Source organism: Microcebus murinus, chromosome 23 (genome assembly GCF_040939455.1).
Source record: "Microcebus murinus isolate Inina chromosome 23, M.murinus_Inina_mat1.0, whole genome shotgun sequence".
Classification (NCBI taxonomy): Eukaryota; Metazoa; Chordata; class Mammalia; order Primates; family Cheirogaleidae; genus Microcebus; species Microcebus murinus.
The window spans coordinates 31,906,875-31,926,507 of NC_134126.1; the positions used below are offsets into that span (position 1 = coordinate 31,906,875).

At 63.1% G+C, this 19,633-nt stretch overlaps 1 protein-coding gene across 2 annotated transcripts in view; it reads left to right on the forward strand.

The window, feature by feature from the left end:
- TMEM9 (transmembrane protein 9) overlaps nt 1-7,431 on the forward strand; it is a 17,990-nt gene extending 10,559 nt beyond the window's left edge. For both annotated transcript variants that reach the window (XM_075996969.1, XM_012744450.3), the window contains exon 6: nt 7,142-7,431. In XM_075996969.1, the coding sequence (XP_075853084.1) occupies nt 7,142-7,294 (153 nt within the window). In that variant the 3' untranslated portion in view covers nt 7,295-7,431. The remainder of the gene's footprint in view (nt 1-7,141) is intronic.
- The last annotated feature ends 12,202 nt before the right edge of the window (nt 7,432-19,633 follow it).

Consider the following 19,633-nt stretch of genomic DNA (forward strand, 5'->3'; position numbering starts at 1 on the left):
GAGCTGCGTCCCGCCTTGCTGCTGGACGGCGCTGTGTGTGTGGGCCGAGCGAGTGGGCGTTCGGGGCACTGGCACGTGTCCGGAGCAGCAGCTCCCGGGGAAGTGGCTCGGCTGAGCCTGGGGAGAATTGGTTGAAGAAGCCGGAGGTGTTTGGCTTGAGGGGAGGAAGAGCAGGCCGAGGAGGCTCAGGATAGCTGCCTGCAGAGGTCTAGGGAGAGAGCTGGGCCTCGCCCAGGGGACGGAGGACCGCAGCTGGGAGGCAGGGCGGGAGACCTGACACGATGTGAGAGAAGTCGTCTTGCAGACCGCGTGGTCCAAGGCTCCCTTGTAAGGTCGTGAGCGAGGTTCCCGCCAAAAGGAGGATGCAGGGCTCAGTCTAAGCGTGAGGCTGCACAGGCCAGGCGGGACGGGGCAGGCCAGGCCAGCACCGCTCCCACCGGCCCTGCTGCGCCTCCTGGGGCCGGGGCCGGGCTGTCCCCGGTGTGCCTGTGGCCTCCAGCTGATGCGGGTCTGGCCAGAGGTGCAGCGGAGGGAATGAGCCTCGCCCCTTCGGCGCTGGGGCCTGGGCGGTGGCGCTGGCCGTTGGGTGGTCTGTGTTCCAGAGGAAGCCTCGTGGGCCTACCTGGTTATTAATGCGGAGTAATAGCAGCTCTGGTAGGGGCGGGGCGCCGCTAATAGAGACTCCTAGATGAGGGGTAAGGTGGTAATTGCAGGCCTGGCGTGGGGAGTAATTGAGAGATGCAGCCGATGATTTCCCTGGAATGCGTGGCTCTCGGGCACAGCCTGGCGGAGCGGGGGAGGGCAGCTTCTGCCTCTGGGCCTGAGCCCGGGCTGTCCTTTCCCACTCGGGGGTCTCCGTGAAGGGCCTCAGGGAGGAAGGAGGTTGGATTTGGCGAAGTTTTGGCTCCCAGAGGCAGAACCGAGTCGGAGAGTGGACGTCAGCGTCCCTGGTGCAGGATTGGGCTCAGCAGGAAGGAGGATTATCCCCGGAGGGTCCCTGGGAGGGCAGCTGGCTGTGACAGGCAGTGCTGGGGCCGAAGCTGGCCAGACCACCTCTGTTCTGCAGGGAGAGTCCTGCCCTGGGGAGGGCAGGATGGCACCCCCTCACCTCCCACCCCCAGGTTCCACAAGGTCATAAAACATGCTCGGTCTCTGGGACACCCGGATCGAGGTGCAGCCAGCTCGGCCTGGGGTGGGCGGATCTCATCGGATGCCCTTGGGGTGGGTCAGGAAATGCTCTCTGGTCTGTCACTTGGCATCGCCGCCCCATCCCTTGCCTCCCGGGGTGCTGCGTGGTGTCCCTGCAGCAGGGACCTGTGGCTCAGCAGCCCCGTCTGTCCCGCTGTGTTCAGAAATGCCGCAGGTGGCACCGCGTGGAGGCTTACACGGGCCTTACGTCTGCCCGTGGTTGCAAGCCTCGTGGCAGCCACAGCCAGGCGAACAGCAGGGAATGCAAAGGCTGCAGAAAGACACGCTTTTTGAGTGGCAGTCAGGTGCGGAAGCCGGATGCCTCCGGAGGTTCCTTTTTACCGGACAAGGGTTGGGGAGTCGTCTTTCTCTGCATCTTGGTCTACAAGGAAGCTTCCTGGCAGAGGGGCTTGTTCAGAGGCAGCTCAGGATGGACGGGAGAGTGACTGCTGGCCTGCTGTAGGGAGGATGGACGGGACCGGGGCTAGACGGAGCCCAGGAGCTTGTCCTTACAGAGCCCGAGGCCCTGGTGCTGGGTGGTGAGGGGGATCGACTGGCCCGCCCCGCTCGGTGCATGGGGAAAGGGGTGTGCGGGGACTGGGGGGCAGGGGACAGGGAGGGGGTCACAAAGCACTCAGCTGAACAGCAGCGAAGCCCTATCTCTGGGTTCATTAGTGGTTTATTAGAGTGTCTCCCTGAGGAAGGAGCCAGTGCTGGGTGCAGTAGCTCACACCTGCAATCCAGCGCTTTGGGAGGCCAAGGTGGGGGCATGGCTTGAGCCCAGGAGTTGGAGACCAGCCTGAGCAACATAGTAAGACCCATTGCATCAAAAAAAAAAAAAATTAGCCGGGCATGGTGGCCCACACCTGTAGTCCCAGCTACTCAGGAGGCCGAGGCGAGAGGATCACCTGAGCCCAAGAGTTGGAGGCCGCAGTGAACTGTGATGGTGCCACTGCACTCCAGCCTGGGTGACAGAGCGAGACCCTGTCTCAAAAGAAAAAAAAAAAAAAGAAGCAAGACCAGGTCTCCCCTGGCTGGGCTGGAGGGGCTTAGCTTTCACCCCAAGACCCGCGAGGAGCAAGGCCGGAACGCGGCCTCTCAGGGCTCCCTGAAAGCTCACCTAGGCCCACAGGGCACGGCGACTTCAGAGGGAAAGTTCTCTGTAAGCTGCAGAGGCTTCCGGCCCCCTTACAAGTGTGGGACGCAGTTGGAGGGGAGATCTGCAGGTCAGGGCGCTTCTCGGGTTAGGAGGCCCTTGGTTCCGTCCCCCCAGCTCTGGTGGCCGGAGCTCCCCTGCCCTGGGGGCAGAGGGCCGGGAGAGGAAGGGGAGCCCGAGTCCGTGGAGGGAGATGAAAGCCTGCCGTGTCCCTTTGAAAGCGCTGGCAGAGCCTCAGTGGGCCTGATGGCGGGGCGCCGCCACCCCCCGGGATTCCGGCAGCTTTGGGCCTAATCCCGGGGCTCAGACGCCCTTTGAAAGGAGGAAGCGAGCTTGTTTGCCGGCAGAGACGGCAAACAGAGCCCTGTCAGATGTGCGGGTTGGGCCTCTTTGAAGAGAGACATCAGGGCTGCGCTGGGCTCGGCTGTCTGCGCTCACTGCACGGCCCCAGGCGCCGAAGGGTCTTCAAAGTGCCCACCCCCTGGGTGGTGGGCAGAGCCCTGGGCCCCCTTGGAGAGAGGGGTGTGCAGGGGAATCGAGGAAAGAGCAGGAGGAGGATGGGAGCCAGGAAGATGTAGGTCCTGGGGAGAAGAGAAGACTCGGGCCACCGAGGCCCGGTCTGCCCTCCCGCCTGAGCAGGGCCGGGCAGCTGCGTGCCGCAGGCCTGGCCCGGGGGCCTGACAGTGGGACAGGAGGGCAGTTCAGGCGCCACCTCTCCCCCGAGGACAGAACAGGAAGGCGGGTGACCCCGTAGACGTTTCCGGAGCCCCGCGGGGCCGCACAGCAAGGCATTCAGGGAAGCATGAGGCTTCGGAACCACAGTCCGGGTCGGAGCCCCAGCCCTGCCACTCAGGTGCTGGCCTCGTGCTGCAGTGCTCTCAGCCCGAAACCGACGCCATCCGCGCCTCCACGCCGCTGCTAAGCTAGTGCGCGTGGAAGCTTGACGGGCGTTTGCTCAAACTTACGGATCAGATAGTCCGTAAGTCAAACTTATGGACTATCTGATCCGTAACACCTGCGTAGCGTTCCATTTGCTGCAGGAAGGCCGAGGGCAGCATGCACGGGGGCCTGGGGGCGTGGGGTGGTCGGAGCAGGCAGGGAGAGGACACGAGCACCGGCCAGACAAAGGGGCCAGGCTGGGAGCGCGCGGCCCGCCCAGCCCAGCGGCTGCCACGCAGCAGGGTTTTATTCGTAAGCTGCCGGGTCACCAGCCACAGTGTTTGAACCGGGGAACGGCGTGGTGTGGTCTGTCCTGGGGAGGTGGCTGTGGCAGCGGCGTGCAGGAGGTCAGGAGGGCCTGGACGCAGAGAGACAGGATTTGGCTACGGCAGGAAGGATTGGGGTCAAACTGGGAAACTCAGGGAGGCTGTGTCGTCCCCTTGCTAAAGGGTTTGGTGCTAGGGCCGTTCTTTGCTGGGTAGCTGGCGAGCGGCGAGACCATCCAGTCCTGCTCCTGTGCCCGGGAGGAGAGAAGAGGGGGAGGGACAGCCAGAGCGGGGAGAGCCCCCGGATGTGGGTCCTCTCTCTCCCTCCACCTGCTCGTCATCAGAGAGACTCAGCCCAGCGCAGCGCGACTCAGAACCAGTGTTTTCTGGGCAGGCTGCAGAGCGCGTGGTCTGGGGCGGTGTGTCAGGCAGGCTTCTCCGCTCGGGCGTCTGGGCTCTCCCCCAGCTCGGGGGTGGGGGGAGGGGAGGCCTCACCTGGCGTTCCTCGTGCCTGGGTCCTCAACAGCCGCTTTGCCCCTGCTGTAACCTGGGTGGAGGTGCAGCCTGCTGCACTGGCTGCCCGAGCTGGCTCTGTCTCAGGGGACGCCAGCCAGAGTAGGACCCCGCCGTGTCCTGGGGTGAGACGTGGAGCCTGGGGTTCGGATCTGACTGGGCCCCCGGACAGCCGTGCACCCTCAGGGAGCAAGATACATCTTTCGGGAGCCTCAGTGTCCTCACCTACATCCGCCAGTGTTTGAACCCGGGAATGGTCCACGTCAGGTGCCCAGCAGGGGGCCTGGTACACAGCGGCGCTTGTCAGCCATGCTGGTCTGGTCCCCTGGGGACCTCCCGGGAACCCGCGCACGTCTAAGCCCGTCCCCCGTGATGGGCAGCCCCCCCCCCAGCTCCTCTCCTAACGGCTCCTCTGCCTCCCTGAGTCACCGGAGACCAGCCTCGGAGGGAAGGTCAGGAATCGGGGTGCTGCCCCCCAGCACCCTGCTGCAGAGCCCACAGGGATGGGGGCTGCGCTGGGCGTCCCTACGACAGCCGTGGAGTCCTAATACCTTTTAATCGGACTATTAGCAGTGGGAACACGGAGCCTCTCCGCCCAGCTTCCCCACTTAGGAGCTGCTTGTCGAGACTTTACATGAAGGGAAAACAAATGACACTGTGGTAATGTGGTGAATTCCAGCATGTTCCCTTAATGCTCTGCTCTTGGCTCTCCCCGGCTTCCCCTCCTCAGGCCGTCCCCCGAGATGCAGAGCAGAGGGAGGGAGGAGGGCAGGGCTGAGGCTGTCCCACCCCTCCCAGCCTGGCACCCCTCACGGAGCCCTAACATGGGTTGCTGGTCCCAGAAAGGGTGAGACGGGGCGTGGGGAGGAAGCGAAAGCCACTCCAGACCCCCGAGCCGGGACGGCCAAGCCCACGTGCGTGGGAATCACCACGTGGCTTCCCAGGTGCGTCTGCAGGGCCCAGCTCACCTGGACGGGGTGCAGAAGCAGAACTGGGTGGCGGCTTGCTGTTAACACTGTGGCTGGCTCAGTCGGCCCCGCTGGCCTGGGAGGAGTGGAACCAAAAGGTGGCACAGCGGCCCCCCTCCCCGTCCACGGGCGACTGGCTCTCCACCCCTCGCCCTGCCTCTCAGCTCCCAGAGCTGGGGCCGATACAGCAGTCGCTGCTGTCGATTGAGCGCCTACTGTTTGCCAGACTGCCAAAGGCCTCGCATTCAGTGTCTCATAGACGGGGAGACAGGTTCAGAGAAGAGGGGAACTCCCCAAGGTGATGTAGCTGGTAAAGGTCAGAGCCAAGATTCAAAGCTGGGTCTGTTAGATTCCAGACTTTTCTTAACCGCCGTGCTAAGCTGGCCGGGAGGAAGAAAACTGAACGTTTCTTGAGCTCCAGCTCTGCGGCAGTGGGTAGCAAGTGCTTCACACACACTCTCTGACTTTGCCGTGCCCCCCCCCCCCCGGCGTAATCGTGGAGCGGTGTGCTTCAGGCTGGGTCACAGCCCATGAGGTCACGAAACAAATTTTGTGAGTCGGGATTTATAAAAAACGAAATGGAAGACGGCAGAGAATACCGGCATGCCCCGTACTAAATGTGGTTTCACAAAGCTTGTCTGTACTCTCAGAGACCGGGTTTGTTAGACTAAAGTTGGGCAGATAAAGTCCCGCTCCTGCCAGCCTGCACCGTGGACCCATGGTGCCACCCGCGAGATGGGCCGCGACGGGCAGGTGGTCACCAGCCCAGGAGTCCTGACTCCAGGCTCAGTGCTCCCCCTGCCTGATGCCATCACCCCTGCCGCTCAGGTGTTGCCTGACCCTCACCTGGCCTGGCGGAGGCGGCCTGGACAGGAGGCCCCAGGGGGCAGCGTCCATCTCACAGGACGAATTACCCAGGGCTCCACGAGGGTGATGACGGACCCCCTCCCAGCCTCATCCCTGGCCGGCCTCCACTCTGCCCTGCCAGCTCGTGCCCTGCCTAGCCCCCCTGCCCTCACCGCCCCAGCCTGGCAGCTGCCTGGCGACAGAAGCCCTGCCAGCGCGGGGCATCAGAAGCAAAGTTGCATTTACTGGGCGGCTCTGGGCTTAGCGAGCTGTGCTAATCCCTTAAGAGCTGCGTGGCAGGAGATGAGAGGCAGGCAGAGCCGGAGAGGAAATCCCCACGGGGGTGCGGGCCTGGCCCTGGGCTCTAATTCCCCCCAGAGATCAGGGTCGGGTCCTGCAGGAAATGCAGGGGCTCCGGAGCTTCAGAGGCAGAGAAGTGGCAATTAGGGGAGGATGCTCTTGACGACAGGCTCTGAGAGCACAGGGGAAGGGGGACCGGTGGGGGCGGGTGGGGAGGGGGCCCGGCGGTCCCGAGCTGTCCCGGGAGGGATCGGCCAGCGCAGGCCCTGCCGCGGGAAGGCTGGGGTCCACTCCAACTTCCAGCCCACCAGACTCCCTGCGTGATGTCACGTCCCCTCGGTCCCAGGGGAAGTTAGCAGGTCCTGTGGGTTTCGACCTGTGCAGGCTCCTCAGTGTGCTGCAATCTCAGGGTCGCTGGGCCCTGGGCCTTCCTGCCACCCCTGGGCCTTCCTGCCACCCCTGGGCCTTCCTGCTACCCCTGGGCCTTCCTGCCACCCCTGGGCCATGGCGGGCAAGGCCAGGGAGTCCCCCAGCCGTGCAGCAGCCCTGGGGGGTGGTGCATTTCCTCAGACAACGGTGCTACTGAGTCCTCTGCCGCCTGAGTGGAGTCTGGCCACTCACACTGGGTGTTCCTCTTGAGAGTTAGAAATTGGCTTGGGATTGAGGGTGTTTCAGCCTGGGAACCTGACTCGAGCAGGCTGCATTACTGAGGCCCCAAAGCACACCCCTGCAGTGCCTCCTTCCCAGGCCCCGGGAGGGGCAGGGGCCCGCCCTGCAGGTGGCGCAGGCGCTGAGGCCCCCAGCAGCCCGGGCCACGCGTCAGCCCCTGCAGGTGACAGGGCGAGATCCCTGGGGAGGCCAGGCTCTGGGGCTGCTCGGGGGACATTGCTTCCATGCCAGGCTTTCGGGACCCGGGACCCCTCCAGCTCGCCACGCCAGATCTTCTCTCTGCTTTTCCCCCACAGGATGCTCGCTCCGTGGCAGCGGCCGCCGCGGCCCTCGGGGGGCCCCGAGCAAACACGGTCCTGGAGCGTGTGGAGGGCGCCCAGCAGAGGTGGAAGCTGCAGGTGCAGGAGCAGCGGAAGACCGTCTTCGACCGGCACAAAATGCTCAGCTAGATGGTGGCGGCGGGCACGGGGCTGCCGGCCTCGGCGCCAGACGGAGCCAGGGTGGGCCGCGTCCCCCTCCCCGATGCCACTGGTCCCCGGGTCTTCCCTCTAGAAGCCCGTGGCACTTTTTCCCTCCCTCTCCCTCTCTTTAGGGACATTGTGCTCTGCTGTTTTGTTCAGGGAAGAGTGATGGGGTCTCTGGTACCTGCCGTCTCCTCACCCTTCCCATTCCAAGTCTCGGGAATTGTGTTACCCTTTGGAAGGTGGAGGGAGTCACCGGGAACCCAGTGTCTGGGGGAGAGCACGGCCCGGCCTTCAGCTCACACTCCTGCCCACCGCGGCCCCCGTCACCACTGTCACCCCTGTCCCCAGCCCCGCGCCTCGGCTGGTCCAGCCCTCGGGAGCAGCTCTGACGGGAGAGCCGAGCCCGCTGTGGTCTTCTGGGCGCCCGGAGGCTCAGTCTTCCTTCTGCCCCCGCACCCTGCCGCCTGCAGCACGCCCACTTCCGGGGCCGGCAGCCCCCGCCCTCCCCAGTGCCCACGGCCGCCGAGCCAGACGGCTGGACCTCGCGACGCAGGGGGCTGAGCAGTGGGCCCGAACGCCGTAGCTCCAGGCCTCGGACCGCCACCGTCCCTGAGTTGTGTCACTGTCCCAGTGCATGGAGAGAGACGTCTGTCCTTCTGTTGTCTTAGGGCTCTGCCTGTGAATCGGGGGAGCCACCATTAAACCGTTTCGTTTCTCTCACTTGCTGGATTTTAAGGGCTTGAAGGAACTAAGAGTTGTTCACGTGGCGTGGTAGGCGTGGTGTCCCAGGACGACGGTGGCAGGTCCAGGGGGAGCAGCAGAGCCTCGGGGAGTCCTGGTGGCTGGGGCAGGGCTTGTCGGAGTCCCCTCCCCTGGTGAGGAGGGAGCCCGGCAAGACTGCAAGGGGCACAGGTGAGCTAGGCCCTGGGAATGAGCCTGAGGTTTTGTTTTTTATTTTAGCGTATTATGGGGGTACAAGTGTTAAGGTTACCTATATTGCCCATGCCCCTCTCCCCCCTCGAGTGAGAGCTTCAGGCGTGTCCATCCCCCAGACGTTGCACCTCTCACTCGTGGTTCTGTTAGTCTCGTCTTTGTGGGAGATGCTCAGAGCCTGAGGTTCTGTTAGTCTCGTCTTTGTGGGAGATGCTCTGAGCTCTGAGCAGGGCCTGGTGGCACCCTGGTACCCTGCTAACACAGGAGGTGGTGCTCACTGCACGGCCGATGAGCGTCCCTGAGTGAAAACAACAGGTCATAGGAGGGGCGGGGGGAGCCCCTCGGTAGGCAGTGCCGGAAGCTTCCAGAGGGTCCGCAGCCGCCGGGTGCTGAGCTCCTCCCCGGGTGTGCGCGGTGCAGGTGCGTCCAGGGCCCAGGCAGGAACAGGGCTTCCGGGGCCCAGTCTGATCCGATTAATGTTTCCGTCCCCGGGTTTGTCCAGATAAGCCTGTACTGGGAGCCCCTTGCGGGGTTCTTGGTGAGGGCCGGGGGCAGAAGAGCAGCGTGGGGTGGGTGTTTCAGCTTGCGACGGTTTCCCAAAGCTCAGAGGCGAGCAGGGGCACTGGAGATGGGAGGTGTGGCCTGCAGGTGGCCTCCGGGGGCAGCAGCCACTCTGGCGTCGTCCCAGAGGCAGGTGAGGGGGACTGAGGTGCCTGGGATCCCGAGCGTGCGCGTAACTGGCACGGAGTCCGGCGGGGTCAGCGGGACGCGCCTGGCAGGGCTGGGACCGAGGAGCCGGTGCCGGTGACGTCTCCACCGCCCGTTTGCTGGCTCGTGGCCGTCACAGGCTGGGGCCCAGCTCGGCTTTGGAAGCTGCGGTGGCCACTTGACTCCCTGAAGTGGGGACGACGCCCTCGTTCCAAGAGGGAGGCGACAGCAGGTTTCCCAGGTGGGCAGGTGATGGGTGCACCAACTTGCCAAGAACCACCGATCCGGAAACTGGCGCCTGACACCGCCAGACGTGTCCCGAAACCACCGCCCCGGAGGAAACCTCACGCCCCGCGTTTCTCCCGGTCCTGGGTTAGCCCCGCGATCGCCACCCGGCTCTGGTGCTTCCAGTGATCCGATCTGAAGCAAAGGACTGCTGCTAACTGTCAGAAAGCCCAGCCCATGACGATGTGCAAAGGATTAGGAACGACTGTTCGCCTCACACACAGATCCAACTAGCAACCAAGCGTAAATACGTCTCCACGCGCAGCTGGTTTTCAGAGCATGCCGCGCCACCTTTCCACCAGTGATGACGAAACAGGCGCCCAGCGAGCCCGCCCTGCTGCTCTGCCGTAGATAATCCCGCCCGGGACCCAGCCTCCGCACCCCACTCACCCTCACAGGGCCCCGGGGCGCAAACAGGGAGGTGGAGGCGAGCAGCCTCTGGGTGGTTCTGTTGCTCACCCAGCCCGCTCGGGTCTCCCTCCTGCTCCGGTTCCCCGGCGCCCATCCCTGCTGTCTGCCAGCAAACGCCCGCCTGGCCTCCCTGCGCCTCCCCGGGCTCATGGTTTCCTTCACTCCCCCGTGGGGCCGCTGATCTTTCCTCCAGGCCACTGGGCAACTTCCCGTATCTCCTCCCTGCCCTGGACGGCCTTCCCCGCTTCGAGGACGTTGGGGCCATTCGGTGTGACCTCTCAACCCCTTCCCCCACCTGCCAGTCTTCGTCTCTGCTCCTAGCGACTGGCTTTGCTGTGGTCTCGGGTCGGTGTGTCTCTCCTGTCCAGGGCCACACCCACCCACCCTGCACTCCCCGGGCCCTGCGTCACCTCTCCAGGCTCACCCGGTTCCTGGCCGCCTCTGCGCAGTAGCACGCACCAGTCTCCTGCACACCCACCTCTGGCTGCGGCACAGTCTCCCTGTCTCCGTGCCCTTCGCTGTCCACTCACGGCCACGGCCCTGCAGGCCGACCTCACCCCACGCTCCCCTGAAACTGCTCCCAGCAAGGCCACAGATGGCCCTGGAGTCGCCGGTCCCGGGGGGTCTCGGCGGTCACCTCTGGCCCTCTGCGCTCGTCGGACACTGCCGACCTTTCTCTCCTTCAGAAGGTCCTCTGCTCGGCCGATGGGACCTTCGCTCTGGGCCGCCTCGTGCCTTCTGACCATGCCTCACTCCACCCCAGACGCCACTGTGTCCTGGGCTTCCATTCTCAGCCCGCTCAGTGCCATCCAAAATGCCACGTCTTCCCTGATGTTCGTTCTAGAATCTCTCTCTAGCCCCGACCCGGCCAAGCCCTGAGCTCTAGAGCTGTCCCTCTGGCTCTCAGCTGGACTGTCCCCGCGAGCACCCAGAGCCTGTTCAGAATCGGCGTGTCCGAGATTAAATTCACCTTTGCCCGAGACCGGCTTCTTTCACATTTATCGTGGTTGGTGGCACCACCACTCGCCCCGTCGTTCAAGCTAGAAATCTGGAGGGCTCCGATTCTCGATTCTTCCCTCGTCTGCAGCCCTCACATTCATGAAGTCCCACCCGCTGACCTCCAAGTAGTTCTGGAATCTGCCCCTCGTCCTCAGCCCTGGCCACCACTGCCGCAGTCCTGAGCCTCCGTTTCTCACGAAGCACCGAGGTTCTGGTTAGGCGCCTCGGAGAGCTTGCCCGCACTCTGAGCCTGTCCCGACCCTCCCTCCTCCACAGCCATCAGGAGCTCCCCGTTCCCAAGGCACGAGTTCTTTATTGGGCCGTACGGCCTCTAGGCCACCGTCTGCCTGCCTCCCTGGCCTTCAGCCCCAGGACCACCCAGCGGGAGTCACAGTGTGGGGTCCCCAGGCCCTGCAGACACGATGCTCACCCAGACGGAGCCCCGGGGCTGCCCAGAGCAGCGCTGTGCCCCAGGCGGGGGTCCCCGCCAGCTCCCGCAGCTCAGGCCCTGAGCTTGGAGAAGCTATAGAAGGGGGTGCCCCAAACCCGGCTGCTGTCTCTCCTCGCACTCGCTCTCCACCGCGCAGGCATCACCTGCGGGGCTCAGGGCGGCAGGAGGCCAGTGAAATACACCCGGCTTCTCAGCCCCGCTCTGCCCTTCGGCCGTCCTGCGCCGCTTCGAGCCGTCTCTGCACACGGTAACACCAGGGCCCCGGGCCTGGCCTGTAGTGGACGCTCGTTACATTCCGGCCATTAAATTCCGTAGCAGGGGCCGGGGCTGAAGGCCCCCTGAAGGACCAGCGTCCGCTTCGTAAAGCAAGTGGGCGGCGAAGAATGTGACCTCCGCGCCCGTAGCCTGAGTGTGAATCCTGCCTCTGCCACTGGCTAGCCAGGCAGCTCAGACTGTCAGGCTCCTCGAGTCTCCGTCCCCTCGCTGCGAAGCGGCTAACGACTACCGGCTACCAGGGGCCCGGTAGACCGGAAGACCCCATCCCTTCCACCAGATCCTCCACCACCCTGGCTGAAGTTCCACACTTGCCAGGGGATGATTCCTCCTCTGGCCCCGCCGGCCGGCAGAAGTTCCCGCAGACCCGGGGCTCCCCCCGCCAGGCGGCGAAGCAAGCGCAGAGCCCAGGCTGCAGGCGGGCTGGCCCTGAGGACGCCTGAGCTCTCGGCGGCTCGGAGCCTCCTCTGATTCCTGCGTCAAGGCGGCGGCGGCGGAGGGCCAGCCCTGGCTCTGCTGCCACTTGCTGTGTGACCTCGGGCAGGGCAGGCAACCTCTCTGAGTCTCGGCCTCTCCAGACAGAGAGTGGGGACGTGAAACCAGCCCGTGGCTTCCCGAAGTGCAGTTCACATTTGCGAGGCGATTTTAGACTGTGCCCAGAGGAACACTTTTTACTCCAGTGGTTTTAATGTGCATTAGAAAAAAAAGCATAATTGGCACATACATTTCAAGATTTTTGCAGCTATTAATGCTAAGGACAAGTAAAAAGGGGCAGGGGAGTGAGTATATTATGTAAGGAAAAATGTTAGGGAAACAGGGAGTACAAATGGTGCTATCAATGGCAGCAACTCTGGGAGCAGCCGTGAGCCAACGGTGCTGCCTTGGGGCCCCTGAACCAGCCGACACCTAAGGGCCCTTCAGATCCACATCTGCAAACTGCTTCATCTCTCCAGATTCCCTGCCCCTGGCGAATGGGAGTGGGGAAGTGCCCAGACGGGGTTTCTCGAAGCTCTGCCCCTGCAGTTTTGGATCCAGCCATCCTGGGCCTTCCCCAAGCCCAGAAAGGCACTGTGGTGTCGTGGCCGCGAGTGCAGACCTCCCGTCCACACTGCCTGGATCCAGATCCCGGGGCTGACTCTTCCTAGCTGTGTGCCCCTGGGCACACCTGTCTTCATTTGCTCAGCTTAAAACCTGGGAACGGTAACTTAACCTCGTGGGCATGTTGTGGGGATGAATGCGTGTGCGAGTGAGTGTGAGCAGGGCCTGGCACGCAGCAGTGGGTGCTCCGCGGGTGCAGGGGCTACTGCGCTTTAACATGCACCCCGGGGTGGAAGGAGGGTCTCCCCTCTGCTGCGGAGAGGTCCTGTCGGCCCCGCAGCGAGGTCCCGGGCTGTGCCTTTTGGACGTGCAGTGAGGGCCAGGAAGTGGAGGCTGGAACCCGGGTCTCCAGGCTGCCAGCACCAGCCTCCTCCCCGAGCCTCCCCAGCCTCTGCAGAGGCTGACCCAGGCTGCGAGTCCTGGGCAGCCCCTCCCTCTCTAGCTGCTGCTCTCCTCCGCTGACCGCCAGGGCGGGTGGCCTTGATGACCTCCAGAAGCCCCTGCAGCCCTGGCTCTGGGCAGCCCTGTGGCCGAGCGCTGCCGTCTGTGTGCACATCCTCCCCGGCCCGGGACCATGTCCCCGGAGAGCCGCTGCAACCCTCCTCTCCCCGTCAAACCCCAGGGGTGCCCAGGGATCACCCGACAGCCCCCACCCCCAAACCAGCATCTTCAAAGCAGCTCCAGAGAAAACCCTCTTCCCCTGCCCAGAAAGATTCCCAGCGGAAAGAGACTGCCCGCGTGTTCCTGGGTCCCTCGCCCCGAGCACCCAGGACGAGCTTCCTGCGCTCTGATTCCGGTCCCCCCTGCCGCACAGCCTTCCATTCCAGAGGTTATCTGAGCTTCCCCCCAGCTGGGCCAGAGGAGCGTCCCTCCCTTGGCCCTCAGCGGCCGTGCCCTGGGGGGATAGCCTCGTCCCACCCTTCCAGGGCCCCAGACCCCGAAGACTGCGGGCAGCCAATCACAGGAGCCCAGGAGTGGGCTCCCCTCCTCGGGAGCTGATCCCAGATCAGAGGGGCCCCCACCCCACCGCTTGCCGCCACCCTCCTCCCTCCCCTTCTGGGTGTGTCGCTGCCCGTTTGAAGCTTAATCAGGTAAAGTGTACCTGGCTCCTGGCTCCTGGCAGGGGAGCCGGCCGGAGGCTGCAGAAGGTGCCCGGGGCAGGCGGCAGCGCGGAGATCCGAGGTCCCCCCGGAGGTTCTGAGCCGCGGGCCAGGAGCAGCAGTGCTGGAAGGACGAGCCCCCGAGAGGTAACTGTGTGAGGTGGTGGCCTGGACGTGTCCCAGCCGCGTCCTGAAATAGCCAGGGCCCCGCCCGGCCTGGAGGAGGGAGGCCAGGGACATTGTTTGCTCAGGGCTTAGTCACCCCCGAAGGCTTTCCCACCCCAGGGAAAGGGGAGCAGAGCCAAGCCACCTGCCGGCCGGGTGCCGGTGCCAGGCACCCACCTCGGAGGGGAGAAGCCGGGTTAGCTGTGCTGCCAGGGCACTGCCACCCACGGGGGTCTTCCTGTGGGCTTGCTCGGGGGAAGGGTCTGGGCAGGGGCAGCAGGGGGAGGCAGAGGGGTGGTGAGAGCAGGGCCGCTGGAGCTGACCAGCGCCAGCACGTCGTAGGGGTGTGACCCCTGGCCATTTGCTTATCCGGGTCTCTGTCCCATCGCCTGTTCAATGGGTTAATAACACATTTGCAAGAATCAAATGAGTGAGGTGCTTGGACTAGTACCTGGCACAGAGTAAATGACGCCTAGAAATTTCTCTTGATTTAAATCCTGCTAGTTACTGAAAGTATGATGCCCCTTAAATTCACGTAAGCTCTCTGAGCCTCAGTTTCCCCATCTGTAAACCGGGCGTAAAAAGTCTCCTTGAAGGGAACTCGAGGGGATTAGACAAATTTGCTAGCACGTGCTAGGTGCCCGGTAAGTAGCAGTCTCCTTCCCTGCGGGCGGCTCGAGAGCTAGGATCCCGTCCCCGTGGAAACGCCACACTTCCTCCCGCTTGGCGCCTGTGCTTTCCGCCCACTGCCCGAGGACACGGTGTGGACGGGTGAGCCGAGTGTTTTCGGGCCCAGACTCTGTGTCGCCGCCCCGCCACAGGCATCGGAGGGGCCCCACGCGGCTCTCACGAGCACCTGCCCTGCGGCGGCAATCACGGACCGGTGACACTCGCGCGTGCCCGCTCCCCCGCCGCTGGGCTGCTTCCCGGGCAGCTCCCGTGTGCCTGGCGCAGGGCTGGGCCCCGCAGGACGCAGAGGGGCGTCAGGCCCGCCCCTGCCCCTCGAGGGACCCCTCGCCTTGGGAGAGCGAGGTGCAGAGATGTGGCGAGGTGAAGGCAGGGCGGGAGGGCCACCCCGGAGCACCCCAGCCAGTTGCGGCTGACGGGGGGCCAACGTGCAAAGCCTTTAGGGTTCCGGGGGAAGTCGACAGAGCAGGGACAGGAGAGGGCAGGGAAGTTCCACGGGCAGCGAAAGACACAGACGGGGTTCGGAAGGAGCGGGGTGTGCAGGGCAGGGGAGGTCCGGGCGGAGGCTCCCGGAAGGCAGCAGCAACCCCGAGAGTCTCGGCTTAGAGGGGAGGACGCAGGGCTGGGTGAGGGAAGAGGGGACAGAGAAGGACCCGCTGGAGCCGAGGGCTGGTCCGGGGACGGGTGAGAGACAGCTGGGGAGGAGGGTGCGGACTGCGGGGACCCGGACTCCGGCCCGGCAGGGTGAGCAGCGCTTGGCGGCCCCACAGCGCGGCCAAGACGTTTCCACACGTCACCTCCTTGAGCTTCCCGGTAAGTCTAGGAAGTGAGTGCCGCCGGCCCAGCCTGCAGAGAGGGAGCAGGACAGGCTTGCTCAGGGCTGACAGCGCAGAAGTCGCCAAGCCAGCACTCTCCGCCACAGTCTGCTGGCTCCACGGTCCCCCAGCCGCAAGTCAGGGTGTGAGGAGTTCAAGGCCGGGCGCGGTGGCTCACGCCTGTAATCCTGGCACTCTGGGAGGCCAAGGCAGGAGGATCAATCAAGGTCAGGAATTAGAAACCAGCCTGAGCAAGAGCGAGACCCCGTCTCTACTAAAAATAGAAAGAAATTACTTGGCCAACTAAAAATATATAGAAAAAATTAGCCAGGCATGGTGGCGCATGCCTGTGGTCCCAGCTACTTGGGAGGCTGAGGCAGGAGGATCGCTTGAGCCCAGGAGTTTGAGGTTGCCGTGAGCTAGGCTGACGCCACGGCACTCACTCTAGCCTGGGCGATAATAGAGTGAGACTCTGTCTCAAAAAAAAAAGATGTGCCGAGTTCAGAGAGCACCGGTTCCCTCCGAAACGTGGTAACCCCTCGTGCATCAGAGAACCCCAGGGACAGTCTGTGTGAGCAGGGAGCCGCGAGGAGCTCGGCCACCAGGAGAGGGACCTGGGGCGGGAGGCAGTGCAGAGACCAGGGCCGCAGTGTCACCCGGCCACAGGCCCCGCTCTCCTGGCCCCAGCCAGGGGCAGAGTGGGCTCGGGAGACGTCCCCTTCGCCGGGCCACCCCGAGGATCCGCCCCAGCCTGTGCAGCGTCACGAGTGTGAGCACTGCTGCTCAGTGAACCCCCTTCCTCATTACAGGGGCCACGGTCCCTTAAGCCCCGGGGCAGGACGTCCCTGCCCACCCGCCGGATCTCCGGATCTATGATCCGGAGGGGCCAACGAGCCCACCTTCCTCGGGAATCCTCAAACTTCTGTGGCCTCCAAGGGCTTTTTGTCCCCCACGAAATACCCGTCACCCACAAGGGAGACGCTGTCCTTTTGTGGAGAAGGGAGTGAGAACCGCCTTCCTCTGTCCCCCTGAGTTGGCACGGGGCCCCGCGTGCGGTCAGCCCTGCGGCCTGGGGCGGGAGGCCCGGGGAGGAGACAGCCACGAGGGTGGGTGGGCGGGCGGCGTGGCGGGCAGAGGGCAGTCGCTTCCCCACTCTGTGCCTTGGTCTTCTCACCTGTGAGATGGGGGTGCTGTCAGCCATGGCAGCACAGGCGCGATGAGAGTCCCGCAGCGCGCTCAGCACGGCGCCCGGCGTCCCGGGAAGAGCTGAGCGTGCTCTGGGCACTGTTGCCAAGGCGCGGTCCTTCCCTCCTGCCCCGAACCGGGCGCGGAAGCTGAGCACGTCCTTTGCTGGGTGCCCAGCCTCCCTGCCGTAGGGTTCCCGGAAGGAGCTCGGGACGTGTCTGGGGCGGGCGGATTGACAGGCGGTGGGACACATGGTCCAATGCGTCCAACGTGTTAGAATTGTTTTAATTCAGTTATCCTTTTCATTCAAAGCCTTGAGGAGGGGAAATCAGAGCTTTAGTGCATAGGATGTTCCATTTAGACTCCCACCAGGACGGCTGTGACTACGGGAAGCCGCTGGATGCCAGCGTCGGCGCTGCATCCTGTCGCGGTGCTGGTGGGGGAGGGGCCGCTTGCCAGCTTGGCGTTTCACAGCCCCGTCCAGGGGTCTTGGAGCTTCCGGGAGATCTTGCGAAGCTCACCCCTGCCTTGCTGGCAATAAGAGCTGCCACTGACTCCATTCCTAGTAGTTGCCACGTGGCTCACGTGCGTAACTTTACAGTCGTCTCTAAGGCGGGCGTTATCACCCCCATTTTGCAGATGGGGAAAATGAGGCCTATGGAAGCCAGTCACTGGCCTAAGGCTACTTAACCAGTAAGGGCAGCGCCGGATTCACCTGGGCTCACTTGGCCTACGTGCTCTTCCCTTGCCAGGCTGCTTCTCACACGGGGGCTCCCGAGCAGGTGAGGTGCTCTGAGGTTTTCCTCCCAGCATCTGGGGGGCAGGAGGCAGCGGCCTGATACTCTTCCTGGGGAGTGGCCCTAGGAACCTCTTCCTGTGACTCCCCAGCATTGCAAATGCGAGGTCACAGTCAGGCAACCAGGAAGGACCACGCGCCCCCCTACCCGCCCCGCTCTGGCCCCCAGGAGATCCTGTAACAATGACGACTTATAAAATAAAAATTTTTGGGGACCCCCTCCCAGCTTAGGAAGTCCTCATGTAGCCAGACCCCAATACATTGCAACCAAGCTGTGTGACCCTGAGCAGCTCTCTTAGCCTCTCTGAGCCTCAGTTTCCTCTTTTGTGACTAGGAACAATGATACCTGCGTCCTCTGAGACGTGAGAATTAGGTGAGACGAGGAGAGCACTGAGTGTCAGGAGGCACCTGGCCCACACTGGCCTTCCTCTCTCCGCCTGCTCCTCGCCTTCGGGATTCTCAGCAGAGCGATGCCGTGTGGGAGGGCTCGGCTTGGGCAGCCCAGGTCAAAGCTCCGCAGGGGGGACCGGGCGCGGCGGCTCACACCTGTAATCCTAGCACTCGGGGAAACCAAGGCGGGCGGATTGCTCGAGGTCAGGAGTTTGAAACCAGCCTGAGCAAGAGCGAGACCCCGTCTCTACTACAAATAGAAAGAAATTAATTGGCCAACTAATATATATAGAAAAAATTAGCCGGGCATGGTGGTGCATGCCTGTAGTCCCAGCTACTCAGGAGGCTGAGGCAGGAGGATCGCTTGAGCCCAGGAGTTGGAGGTTGCTGTGAGCTAGGCTGACACCACGGCACTCACACTAGCCTGGGCAACAAAGCGAGATTTTGTCTCAAAAAAAAAAACAAAAACAAGAAGCTCCGCAGTCCTTCTCTCTTGGGGAAAGTGGCTGCACACAGTCCCTTGGGAGCAACCAGAGGTTTCGAAAACCCGGGGCAGGAAGGGTGGCTATGGCTCAGGAGCCGGGACATCTGGACTCTTGCTCTGATGCGACTCAGTGGACAAATCTTACCATAAGATAAAACTGATCCTCACCTTGCTACCAAAAACCACTGTCCTGAACTGATGGACTCTCAGCAATCTCCCGAGAGGCGGGAGGAGCTCCAGGACCACGAACTCGCTTTCCTCAAGCTGCCTCCCACCGCCGTGGGCTCCCTGTTGGAAGGGACACGCTCAGCCGATTTCTGACCCCAAACTCCCAACTCTGGCCCCAGTCCCAGAGAAGACATCGAGAGAAACCAAAGAGGTAGAGTTATGTCGTCTGCTCTTCAAACGGTCCCGCCTGTTCCAGATTCACACTCGCCTCTGCTTGATGCATGTGAGCTCAGCCCCCCCAGGGCTTCCCGCCAGTGTCAGTCAACAGCCATCTACTGAGCCCATACCGAGTGTCTCAAAGGAGCACGGGGCAGGAGTTCGTGCACTTACAAGTTTGCAGCCTGGGTTGGGGCAGCGGCAGGGAGCTCCCTGGAAGAAGAGGGCTCGCAGGCTGCCTGTTGGCCACACCGAGTAGAGGGCCAGGGTCATGGGGGAGATGGGGCCATGTGAACACCGGCCACCCAGGAGAGGCCTGGACAGGATCTGCAGGGGGCACATGTGAAACCATTAGCACGTTATGCTAATGGGCCAGCCTTGGGGGTGCGGACAGTTGGTGACCACGAGGGGCTGACCCTGGTGGGCACACAGGACATGCTGCAAGGCATTGGGGAAGAGGCCCAGGAGACCCCCACTGGCAACTTACCTTCTGTGCTGGAAGTCAGATTTGACAATTATAAAGTTCTGTGCGCAGTATTTGAGGATGGGGTCCAGACCTGGAATTTCATTGACCTGCTTCCTGCCATTGCTTCTCACCACCACACGGTGGCGCTGTTGACAACCGGTTCTGCCCAGTCCCCCACCTGAGCGGATGGAGTCTCGGATAGAGACTGATAGATCCTGTCTGCTCCGGTTTCCTGAACTCAGGCAAGGGGGCTCCTCATCAGGCGCCCAGGGGTACAGCTCCTGGTGCTTGATTCAGTCTAATTACACCCCCATTCTCATCTTCCCAGCAGCAAAACTCCATAGTCCATCCTCCTAAGAACATCTTCAAGGTGTTACCTTCCCAAGGATAGCCAAGGTGACCTGCAGTATGTCTCTTACCAGAGCAGAGGCTACACAAGGGCACGACATTTTTTTCCCAGAATATTATGGGGGTACAAATGTTAAGGTTACGTATATTGCCCTTGCTCCCCACCCCCCTGGAGTCAGAGCTTCAAGTGTGTCCACCCCCAGTTGGTGCTCATCTCACTCATTATGTATGTATATACCTGTCTCCTCCCCCCCACCTGCCCGACACCCGATAGATGTTATTCCGATATGTCCACTTAGGTTTTGGGCACGATACTTTTAATCGGCAGTGGGACCTCCCTTCCAAC